General features: G+C 32.5%; 1 protein-coding gene across 3 annotated transcripts; it reads right to left on the reverse strand.

Moving 5' to 3' along the window:
* Window positions 1-3,093: 3,093 nt before the first annotated feature.
* LOC120115349 (lysine-specific demethylase JMJ25-like) lies at window positions 3,094-9,159 on the reverse strand. Of its 3 annotated transcripts, none has more exons than XM_039136079.1 (14): window positions 8,969-9,159; window positions 8,048-8,608; window positions 7,484-7,620; window positions 7,323-7,422; window positions 7,090-7,222; window positions 6,946-7,000; window positions 6,090-6,768; window positions 5,643-5,972; window positions 4,821-5,228; window positions 4,660-4,732; window positions 4,295-4,380; window positions 3,770-3,889; window positions 3,593-3,663; window positions 3,094-3,341 (listed from the first exon to the last, which is right to left on the reverse strand). In XM_039136079.1, the coding sequence occupies exons 2-14, from the start codon at window positions 8,582-8,584 to the stop codon at window positions 3,245-3,247; spliced, it is 2,826 nt and encodes a 941-aa protein (XP_038992010.1). In that variant the 5' UTR covers window positions 8,585-8,608; window positions 8,969-9,159; the 3' UTR covers window positions 3,094-3,244. The 3 variants fall into 3 exon arrangements, with proteins under 3 accessions (XP_038992010.1, XP_038992011.1, XP_038992009.1); XM_039136080.1 differs by having other exon boundaries at window positions 4,833-5,228; window positions 8,048-8,636; window positions 8,969-9,158; XM_039136078.1 differs by having other exon boundaries at window positions 8,048-8,636; window positions 8,969-9,158.
* Window positions 9,160-12,496: the final 3,337 nt, after the last annotated feature.

Below are 12,496 nucleotides of genomic sequence, written 5' to 3' on the forward strand. Positions count from 1 at the left end.
GTAAATCTAAAATAGTTTAAGGATAAATTTGTAATTAAACCTTCATATAATTTTTATTATTCAATGACAGAAGAATGATCATTTTGAAGAAGAAAAAATTTAAGGACATTTTAGTCCAAAACGTCGGTAATCCAACGATACCTAAAGGAATGGAGGTAATGACATTCCCGGTAATATACCCAAAAAATCCACTGTTGGTAATAAAAGATTATTGGGGCTGAGAATGTTGGCCAACCAAAATGGGGAAATGAGATTTCATTCCCCCGGTAATCTCAGATTACTTGAACCAAACACCCGTAAAATATTTTTTCATGAAAACCTAGGGTATATAAAAAATCCCTCAAAATCTTATTTATGGCTTTCAAATTAAAAGAAATTTGATGGGGATAGTTTTTTTCTTGAGCTAAACTAAATTCCAAGTGAAAATGAGTGGAAAAAGAAAAAAGGAAGAGAAACCCTCACATGAAGAGAAAATGGTGCCAAGCTCTTGAGGAAGATGATGAACACTTTGTTCATCTTTTTCTTATTTTTGTCATACATATTTACTCTTAAAAAGGGGTAAAGTATACGTTTAGTATCTTAATTATCAATTTTGTTTCATTTGGGTTTTTAAAACCATAAATAATATTATGTGTTGGTTTCATTTTAGTCACCAACTCTTAAAAAATTAACAGAATTATTGTTGTGGTATTTTTTTTTCCATTGATGACATGTTATTATCTTACGATGACATGTCAATATTATTGTTAATTTTTAATGACAAATGACCAAAATAAAATTAAAACTAAATGTTAAAAAAACAATTGAGTGACAAACAAAATAAAAAAGATAGTTAGGTGTAGTTTACCCTAAAAAAACCTCTAAATTACAAAATCCAATGACAGGAAATAAAGATAAAATTTCCACCGAAAGTTAATGGTTCATGTTTATTACTTGTGCTAGTATCCATAATTTAATAGGGTAAATGGATTAATAAAAACACAACGTTTAGTAGTTTGAGTTATTGTGAGAAGGCGAAATTTTGTGACCGAGAGGGCAACAAAAACAGACACAACTTTTCCTTTGTTTTCACAAGTGACTCAATGTATTTTTTTTTTCTTAATGAAACCTTAATCTTCTAAAAAATTACTACGAGTGACTTAAATTTTTACAATTTCCCTAATTATTCTTTATCTTTAAAGAAATTGTAAAACTAGTCCTCAAAAGAGTTCTTGGGTGTTACACCAATCCCCTTGGCTGTATCCACGCAACATTTTACTTCTTTTTTCATTTCTAAGGTTGAAAAAATGGTTAAATCACTTTAAGTGTCCCTAAACACCTCAATTTCACAAAAAGGATAAAGATTTTACCAAAAGATCAATTTGGTCCTTGAAATACCACTTTAAACTTCTAACTCTAATTTTAGATTGTGTCAAGGAGTTTGAAATGAATTTGTTGTTGTGGATTTTGTTAGAGGTATTGGAAAATTGCAAGAAGAGTTTTGTTGCAATGAGTTTTCAGTTGCGTGGAATAATTCTCGATTGGTCCAATAATACTTCAACATATGTTACATAAGAATTAAAGTTTGAAAACTTCATGGTGGAACTTCAATGGATATTTGGCTTACATAAGAATTGTTGAAGATTCGAAGATCAATTTTCTAATGAAATTTGTGTCAAGTGAGAGATTGTTAGATATTGACTCAAATTCTAATTGGAAATTAAGTTGAATTTTGTTGTAATTCTATTCGTTGAAGATTACTTGATGATTAAGTTTACTTAATGAAAATTCTTATGAAATAAAGATTTTTGGTGATCAAGTATTTTACTCTACAAATAGAGAATATGTTTTAACCTACAGAATGGTGAAAGAGAATTGTTTTGGAGATATATAATCCTTTTGTAGTCTTTGTAATTTTTAGAATTTACGTTGCAAAGCGAGTTTTGTAGGAATGTGGGAAGAGTATTTTTGGGATACGTGAGGTTTTGATATACATATTGGAACTCATTATTTGTATTCTTTGTGATCTCTATATTTATAGTGGATTATTTGTTTCTCTTGTTCATGAAGGAAAATAAGACCATATAATGTTAAATCTCGTCTCTTACGTGTGTCTTATTTTATGTTGATATTATTTCAGTTATTTTTTTCTTATAAATATCGAACATAATGTTATGTGTTATGATAGACTATTATATGTTTATTGATATCATCGAGCCTAAAGCTCAACGTGAAGTATTTTTGTACATAGATATTGGTCATAGATATGCAACTAGTTTTGGACCACGTCATGCGTTCGAGAAACAACACGGCTAAATCATATATATTATTAGTGGTAACATGTACATAAGATATTTTGGTTTAAATTATCTTGATATATGTGTAATGTTTAGAGGGTAAATTTATGAGTTTTGGTGTTAAAACCATATGTATGCCATGTTTGGTTTAAATTACTGAACATGTCAAAATTTGACTTAGAATTTATTTTTGGTACGGAAATTTGCATATTTTAATTTTGTAAAGTATATTTCAAGTTGAGAATAGCATCAAAATACTTAATAGGAACTGAGAGGACAGATAGGGCAATCGTCGCTATAAAATATTTGAATTTTTTTACTCCATAAAATTTTATAAGTTCATTTTCCTCTAAAACCTTTTAAGTTCGTCTTCCTAATGTCCATTCACGTGGCCAACAAGACTTTGCTTGGAAAAAACATCAACAGGAAGAATTGGCCGAGAAAGAATGCAAAGCCTGAGCCAATTTCAGAAAATTGCAACCGGAGAAACCAATGTGGAAAGTTTAAAACTTAAGTATAAAATTCTTGTAGCCACGGATTAATATTTAAGAATTTTGGCTGAATTCAAGAAATTTAAATAGGTCTCTCCACAGTGCAATACACAACTGATCTCAATAGTCATTCCATCATTTTTCGTGCATGAAATCATTGGTATGGAAACCAAAAGAAGTGGAGGAAGCTGCGTTTTGGTTCGACAGGTTTTCGTCGGGAACAGGTTTATGAATATGGACCAAGACATTAAACCAAAGTTGCAAATGTTCTTTCTAGATCATGATAATAATAATAATAATAATAATAATAATAATAATAATAATAATGTCAAGAATAGGACGGTCTGAATAGTCAAGTACCAAAGCATTAGAGGGTTACATATAAATACATTTACATTAAAAATCCTTCAGGAGCCCACAATGGCTTCTGGAGAAACTATAGTTTCAATATCAAAGCCACAATTACTATACAGAAGTTCAGACAAAACTTACTTGACTTCTCTTGGCAACCTCTAGATTCTCGGAAACCGCAGCGGTTAAATTGGGATCTTCAAACCTGAGCTCGGTACCCAGTCTGCAGTGAGTTAGGATTTGAAAGAGTGGATTCAGCAAAAGAGTAAAGAAAAATGAAGTAACATGCCCCCATAATTTGGCCTAGTGTTTCACCCTGGCCCCCATAATTTGGCCAAATCGAATGCCTAACTGCACGTGTACTTCTAAAAGGAAAATGGTCAGTTGGGGCGATGACCATTTTCTCAGTCCCCAATAAGACCAAAGTGAAATGCTAACATAGAGACCATGATGATAAATTCAAATTTTACTTACTTTGGATCCAGCACCATTTTCTGAACTTCTTTAATAGCCCAACTAGCTGCGTATAATGAGATCTTCCCCACCTGATTGAAAATGGTGGTAAAGTTTGTGATTTAAAAGTCCATGAACTTCACAAACACACATAAAAGAAGCACTGAATACTTTTGGGGAGAATTTTATTAGCCTGACCTCCAAAATTTGAAGTTTTCCGTCATGGTCATTTGGAAGACAACGGATATCGTCAGCCAATCTTACAGCCTCCCCCACACTTTCCGGAAATAAGAAGTCAAGTCCTAACTGAACATTCGACTGAAAGTTCAACAAGGAAATAAGTCAATTTTAGTATGGCTATAATCCAAACAATAAACTTTTGAATGAGATAAAATCATTAACTTAAATACAACAAAAGTTGAGTTTATTAAGTCTCGCCGATCTCAGCCTACTAATTCAAAAAGATACAGATTAACACTTAAATTCATTTTTTTTTCCATTTACATTCCTTCCCTGGAAGAAGCTATCTGTTCCATAACCTCAAATTAGATACAACAGGAATTATGTCCAGAGTTTATGAACAATGTGACCTTTATTTTATACAACACCAGGCCATAATTGTTTGTCCCACAGCAGAGTTAATTTCAGACATTGTTATATTGGACATACTCAATGACCTCAAACACCAACAAACATGGAAGGTTATTTATCAGAGAGACCTACCTGAAGGTTCCTCACTTGGAAAGGGCAACTAGCAGGGAGAAAGACAGCTTGCCCCAAATGCTGTTCAAATGACCATGGCACCACTCCTGTAAAAGGAAAGGACCAACTTCATCACCCTAGTATATTAATGATTATATAATTGCAACAAAAAGAGAATATTGATATTACACTGCATTAAAAATTAGAATAAGATTTTCCAGGAAAACTTGTTTTAACCCAGACTCCAATTTAATCTACTATAAAATGGGTTTATAAACTTTTTATAGAAGTAGGGGGAAACTTGTTTTAACCCAAACTCCAATTTAATCTACTATAAAATTGGTTTAAAAACTTTTTACAGAAGCAGGTTGTCATCTTATCCTCACCAAATTCTTGCCTAAGTTTTCTCTTATGATGCTCATTCAGGTACACCTCTTCATCATACAGAGGACACATCACCTAAAACCGAAAATAGAAAATCATCAACATGGGTTTTTATACAATGTCTTTAGAGATGTAGCTTCTACAACTAAGAGCATAAACATACAGAACCACCTACTGTGTTTTCAGGCTTCCCGAAATCCATCCAATGCTTTTGCAGATACTCAATTAACTTCGGAACATCCTGTCGACGAAAGACATCCCAACAAACTCCCGCTTTAGGATTTCCTATCACATCCCTGCTATCCCCATTTAACAGTTCAAAATCCACAAGTTTCTCTGCAATCATGGTAGTTTCAGTTTCTTGATCCTCACGTACATCAGATGTGCTCTTGGATCCATCATCCATATCAGGTCCATCACTAGATAAATCACATAACCCTTTTTCATCTGATCTTGTGTTCGGATCCCCCAAAGACTCCTTTACCTCAGATTCCCCATTGGTTTTGTGTATATCCCGTTTTGTTTTCTGACCATTTACCTTCACTTCATTCGTATGAACCAACAAATACACCTGAAAAACAATTCAAGTTTCAATGAGTACACTTCAACACAGAAGATTCAGATTTTATTTTAATCATTATGAAAAAGCCTAGGAGGTGCCCATACTTCTTTAATGTATCGATAGAAAATTCATTTTCGATTTCAGATTAAAACATTTAAGTTAGAATTGTACAAAAAGAGGTCTAGATCTTGCATGTAGGATAGATTGGAATTGCAGCATGATGATACCAAAAACCAAAGTCTTATTCAAGCATTAAATTCCAGCACAAAACACAAATTAATCCTTCCATACACTTTTGAGACAAAAATAAAAACATAGAACACTTCAGATGCAACAAGTCATTGTGATAATCAATCAACAGGATTTTATTTTCTTCTTTTTCGTTCAAAAAAATTAGTCAGGGACAGGGAAAATGCATCTTACCATATCTCGCATTTTGAAATGGAGATTGGTTACTGAATTCCCTCTATCAAGTTCTTCATAGGTCCCGTAAGATATATAAATCTTAGGTCCAGCATCATTTTGCAAGGAATAATGGGGCAATTTTGCAGCGACATTTAGGAGACCCAACCTGGAATGAATGTACTCAAGTAAAGGGAGTTTACTAATAAACTCAGGTCTCTGGTACATCAGAAACTCTTCTGAAGCACTGGGAGAAGGCCAATCTTTCAACTTCAACATTTCCGAGGACCCATTTTCATGTGTCCATCCCTCTGTGTATCCTTTGATGAATTGATCAAGTTCTATACCAACCTGACATCATTTCAAACCAGACATGGATCTATAAGAAGAATGTGACACATAATTTCAATCAAATTACAGATATATCAAAATCACACACATATAAGCAGGCAGCAGCATAGTGCCTACCTCCGACCAGTCTAAGCAATTTATGGCCTTCACCATTCTGGTCTCATCTTTTATTTTCTCATCTGCCGTTTCCTGAATTCCTTTCCATATAGCCACTGGATCCCAACTTGAAATGGATGAGCTGTCAAACACCTCTTTAACAATCACAGGTTCACCCTTGCTCCAATGCTTTCTAAAATCAGCAATCCCTTCTGCTTTAATATCTTGAGATGACAGGCAATATAAAAGATTATCATCACTACCCTCTCTGTCAGCAAACAGACAAAGTCTGGGATTATTCAATTCAGTCTTTTCTGAACTCTCAACATCATAAACCTTACATCCACTAACCATTTCCTCTACATTTTTAACCAGTTTTGCAACCCAATTCATCTTAAAAATACGATTTAGGTTCAATGAATGATGACCACAACCTCCATATTCCTTTGGAGGACATGGAATACTGCCATCACTGTTGGCTTTCCAACCAGAGAACCTATCCAAGAAGCTTAGTTTCAATTTGAATACTTGTCCCATAGAAGTTTCTTTGTCTTGCGTACTCTCACCAGTATCGTTTCCTATATCTTCAACACTGACAGAAGATGCACTCCGAAGATCTTGACAGCAACGAAGGCACAGATCATATGAGCAATTTGCACAATGCCGATGATAATCCACAATTGGTATCCTACAGAAGTTGCTGTGAAAAGACAAAGTTATGAACAATACGCCTATTGTACAATAGATATAAGAATGTGCTAACTGTACTTTTGCAAATTTAAATAGTAAACCTCACCGAACGAGCAGAATATTGACCTATTACACTAACCACACTAAGTGAAACGACGCTAAAATAACCAATAAACATATTACGTACCAGCACATCTGCTCATCTGCATTCACCTTTGCCCTAAGAAGATCTATTTCAGTTCCTGAAAAACATATGCGACAATGGTTAGCTAACGACATATACTCAAGAGAAACTTGAGCTCAAACACCATTTAATCAACAAACATCTTACTACGAAGTTTTCTTTCCAATTCCACTTCAGAACACTGTTCCTGATGGATCTTCTTAATAACAGGAAGCACTGAAGACAAAAGACAGTAGTGATAATGTAGCTTGTCCAGGACCGGTATTTCCCGTATCCTTACCTGTAATCAGTGAAAGTAAATTATTCTTCAAGAAATTATTATCTTGCAATGTTAGCATCTATTATATAGATATGCAAACCCTTTGAAAGGGAGAAAATACCTTTATCATGTTATCACCTTGTATGCATGCCTTGCAATTACAGGAACCTCGACATGCAGGACAAGCCTTCTCAATTTCTTCCAAAGGGGTGTTTAAGTACCTACAAGGGAAGCATAATTACATGCTGGAAAACTGAAATGTTAACTAAAAGTACAACTCACCGTGTAGAGATACAGCTATCACAATATCCTCTCTTTTCACATTTGAGGCATGAAGTAACTCTCTCTCTATCATTCCGTCGGCATTGATGGCAAGTTTGCCCAACAAAAACTTCTTCAGAAGAATCTTCAGAGTCATCCTAAAATCAGCAACATAAAGTGTAAAAAGAACAGAAGAATAATCACCATAAAGCATGGAAGGAACTCAGAAAATATACAATATCTAGGAGAAAAAATCATAAAAAATTAAATTATAAATTAACTATAAAACTTTCAAACAAGTTTCACTCCTTCAGTAGCTGTGGAACCTAATAATATAGAATACTGTTCTCCCCGCCTTTTTTCTTATTCATACTACTATCACAGAAGAACAATAGGGCACCATATTTTCTTATACAGGGCAAGATCCCCCCCTTATATATATGTTATATTCTACTCCAAGGAGCTCCCCCCCAAAACCCAAAAACAAAACCCAACATTTCAAGATGCCATGCCCACAGAAAAATACCTGCCATAACAAGAGTAATACTAATGCTACCAGTTACATCATGTTGTAAGTTAACTCACCACCTGCGTAGCTACATCATAGCTTCTCTGTGATCTATTCCAGGATGAATCTGCAGCAGAAAAAGATGGTGTCTTGTATGACCTCCAACTCTCTTCAAAAGGTGAGCCATCTCTTTGATAATCATCTTCCGCCTTTGCAGAATTACGTGCTGAGAGATTCCTCATAGGAGGTGTATCAGGTGAATACTGAATTTGATTCTTCGAAACCTTCTCTTTATGTTTCTTCCCGGAAACCGGAAGAGGATACTCTTCAACTTTCCTGCTTACAGGTTGGGCATCAAAGTCATCACTCTTAGTGTCTCCCCCGTATATCTCAGTTTCACCACCCAACTTCCTCTTTTTCTTAAGGCTAGCTCTTAATGCAGAATTGGCAGCCCTCCTTTTCGCCTGAATATAATGTTTTTCACAAACAGTTTTGTCCGGCATAGACATGGCAGTACACCTCCATTGCTTACCATCCGACCTTTTGCAACGCAAGTCATCGGGAATCCCAACATTATCCTCACCATTCCCAGACCCTGATCTTGGATGCTCCATTGCACTTATTAGCAATCAATTTCACTAGCAGTAAAGCATGCCCAAATTCAACCCAAAAAAAATAAGACAAGGCTTCTAAATTGGCCTACTAAACTAGTAAAAAGATCACCAAAAACAATCAACGAGAAACAAACAAAAATAATAACAAATCACTTCTTAAAATTCAAAAGAAAGCAAAATAATTGAGTCGATATCAGGAAGACAGAAAATCGGTAAGATAAAAAAAAACAAGACCCAGTTCCAGATCATTAAAAATAGAAAAAAAAAAGAAACAAAATCAGCAAAATTTTCGGGGAGAACCCATGGTTTTAACACAGAAGCAACTTGAAAAGCAATGTAAAACAAAACCGAAACCCAAATAAATTGAGGGGAAAAAAGAAGAACCTGAAGTTAGGGTTTTGAAAGACGAGGCCCCAGTTTTCTAAAGCCAAATAAACAGTGTTTGGATCGAACTGTTACTAGACTTCACCTTTTTTATTTTGGATAAATGACTTCACGTTTTTTCGCTTCAACTGAAGGTTCTTTTTTTCTGGTTAATTCAGACATCTCTTTGTGAAAGCTCGCAACTTTGTATAACTGAAGTACTAAACAACTGCTAACATCTGCCGTACCATAAAACTCCAATATCATCCCAAAAAAGAAAGGGTAAACTACACCTTGGTAACTTAATTTTACTCTCTTTCCTATGTTTCTCATCATACTTTCAATTTTTTAATTTATTCACTTAACTTTATAAATTAAATCTTTATCACTCTGTCTTTAAATAATTAACAGGATTATGACATAGACGTATTTTAATTAAAATGACGTAGTTTTAGTCTAAAATTCAATTTTTTAAGGAATTTAAAACGACATTATTTTGGTTTAAGTTTTCATATCTTAACATCATTTAATTATTAAACGATAAAGTGACAAAAAATTTAATCTATAAAGTTTAATGAGTAAATTGAAAATATTGAAATTACAGGGAGTTAAATAGGAGAGAGTAAAAGTTTAGATGCTAAACATGAAATTTACCCAAAAAGAAAACGAGAATATTTAAAAGTTAAAATTTACAAAATGGTTTGGATTGAATTTAATAAATTGTTTTTCTCTTAAATTATACGTTTTATCAAATTATTTTTTAAAGTCTTTTATCTTTTATATGTTTTAATAATTAATTACGTTATTATTTCATTATAAATAATTTTACAACACGAATAATTTAAATAAACTAAAATATATTTTTTTATAAATACTTTTTAGATTTCTGAAAATTTTAAAAGCATACAAGTTGGTCTCCATAAACAAACATTACAAAAAAATCTTCAAAAATTCAAAAAAGTATACGTATCAAAAATAAATTTTATAAAAATTATAAAAATAATATCAAATGATAAATTCGGTGACTTAAATAAATAAATTATTATATATAAAATATATTATTTTACTTTGAAATGATTTTTGAGTATACGATCATATGTTCTAACTTATAATTGGGTTATATTGTAGTCGGGATTTTAATTTGAATTATCTTAACTTTAATTTGAGTATATATATTTGATTTGTATCAAAATTTATTTCATTAAAATTAATTTATTGTTATGAAATTATATAAATATAGAAAATTAAGATTAAATCATTATCTTTTATTACTCATATTTTTGTTTTGGGTTACATAAAGTTTAGGTCAATGGTGGCTCCCCAATCCAGGGCATACCTAAAACCCAATTGAATTTACATATTGCCCACTAAGAATGACGGTAGTAGGATTCGAACTTGACCTTACAAACTCAAATTCATGAATCTCAACCACTTGTGCCGACACTCGTTGGTTTATTACTTATGTCTTAAGAAGCTTGTACATACATCCTTTTATAGGTTCTAAAATCATAGATTACTAGAATCATATATTACAACAATTAATCCTTGAGTTATCATACATTAAGTATGAAAGATGAAACATCCACTTAAATGAATTCATTTATAACACTCCCCCTTAGATGTTTATCAATAATTAATTATAGGCCTTAGTCATACACATTCGCGACTAACGTCATGGATAGCTAAAATCTCAGCATGATTAGAGGAGGTGACAATAATTGTTTGTTTCATAAAGTACCAAGAAATCATAGTACTGATATATGTAAATACATAACCAGATAGTGATTGTGCATTATGAGGATCATATAAGTACCTTGCATATGCAAAACCAACCAATTTTTTCTTGGATAAAATAGGGAAAACAATCTCATATCTTTCGTTCCTTGAAGATAACAAAACATATGCTTCACGAAATTCCAATGTCTTCGGGATGGGCATGATCTATCTATTACTAATAAATTGACAACAAAAGATATATCATGTCGTGTATGATTAGAAAGATACATCAATGCACCAATAGCACTTAAATATGGTACTTTTGGACAAAGAATATTTTCATCTTTATGTGGAGGGTAAAAAATATCTTTATTTATATCCAATGACCTGACAACTATTAGGGTTCTTAACTTATGTGCGTTATGCATGTAGAATTTCTTTAACACTTTTCTATGTAAGTTGATTGATGTACAAGAATTTCATTTTTTAGGTGCTCAATATGTAATCCAATACAAAAGCTTGTCTTTCCAATATCTTTCATTTCAAATTTTTTAATTAAGTATTCCATTGCTACTAAGATCTCTTCATAGTCCCAATAATATTTAAATCATCAATGTACACAATAATAATAACAATCCAAAGTTGAGTCTCTGAATAAAAATGAATGGGGAAATCAGATCATTGTTATAACCTTCCACTAATAAGTACTTAATGGTCGATCTAGAAAACAATTTAAGGGTAGGCCCAATTATATTAATAATATAAACTTTTTTATATCTATATAGATACGATAAAATTTAGGGTGGGCACGATAAATTTTCAGGGTGAGCACACGCATATATTAAGAGAAAAAGCTTTGAATTTTAAGAAAAAAATTGAACTCTATAAAATTTCAATGTGGGCACATGCCCACCCTCACATAAGTGTACATCCGCCACGGTAAGTACTCACTAATGCTATTATACCACATACCCCATATTGTTTTAATCTAGAAAGAGATTTATTTAATTTGATTGAATAATGTTCCGGATAATAAAAATAGTTGCTTTTGGCAAACTAAATTATTATGGAAGTTTCATGTAAATGTTATTTTCAAGAGGCACATATAAATAGGATGTAACAACATCCGTTAGGCGGAAAGTAGTTTGTTTTTACTTTCAGGCTAATCAAAAACCTAAAAGTGGTTGCATCTATTACTAGATAGTATGTTCTTTCATAATCAATTACGGGTCTTGTGAAAATCCTTGTGCAACCAAACAAGCTTTATATCTCACAATTTCTCATTTTTCATTTCTCTTTCTCACAAAAAAAACCCCATTTATATCCCATGGGTTTTACACCATTTGATGTACGGACTATAGGTTCGAATACTTCTTTCTTTGTAAGAGATTTTAGTTCAGCCTCAATCGTCTCTTTTTATTTTGACAGATCATTTCTTTGTTTACATTGTTCAATTGATAAAAGTTCATGAGTCACATTATCATTCAAGATTGATAATATTATATTATATGTAAATATATCATCAACGCCGATTTAACTTCAGTTCCACTTATTATCATACATGACTTAATTTATTGAGATCTTTTCATTATTAAGTACCTAAGTTATATCAAATTTCTATTCTTGATATCCTTTAATATCTTCTAGAAATTTTTTAGATCCTTCGTTCAGACCATCACTAAATATAGCACATTTTCTTTTTTCGAGGATTCTTATCCTTAGAATCTACTGGTCTACCACACTTCAGGTGTGCCAACTACTCATTAGTAACTAAGTTTGTCCATTCAAGACATCAATTTTAGTTGGAACATTCACAGTTGATGTATGTGATTT

This window comes from Hibiscus syriacus, unplaced genomic scaffold (genome assembly GCF_006381635.1).
Source record: "Hibiscus syriacus cultivar Baekdansim isolate YM2019G1 unplaced genomic scaffold, ASM638163v2 tig00110263_pilon, whole genome shotgun sequence".
NCBI lineage: Eukaryota > Viridiplantae > Streptophyta > Magnoliopsida > Malvales > Malvaceae > Hibiscus > Hibiscus syriacus.

What these genes read in the sequence shown, in the direction of transcription:
- LOC120115349 (XM_039136079.1), bottom strand. Translation starts at nt 8,584, where the DNA reads ATGGAGCATCCAAGATCAGGGTCTGGGAATGGTGAGGATAATGTTGGG. An exon ending in AAGGTGATAACATGATAAAG is followed by an intron (nt 7,223 to 7,322) that starts GTATTTTCTCCC and finishes CACTGATTACAG; the next exon opens with GTAAGGATACGGGAAATACC. An exon ending in AAAATGGTGCTGGATCCAAA is followed by an intron (nt 3,342 to 3,592) that starts GTAAGTAAAATT and finishes AACTCACTGCAG; the next exon opens with ACTGGGTACCGAGCTCAGGT.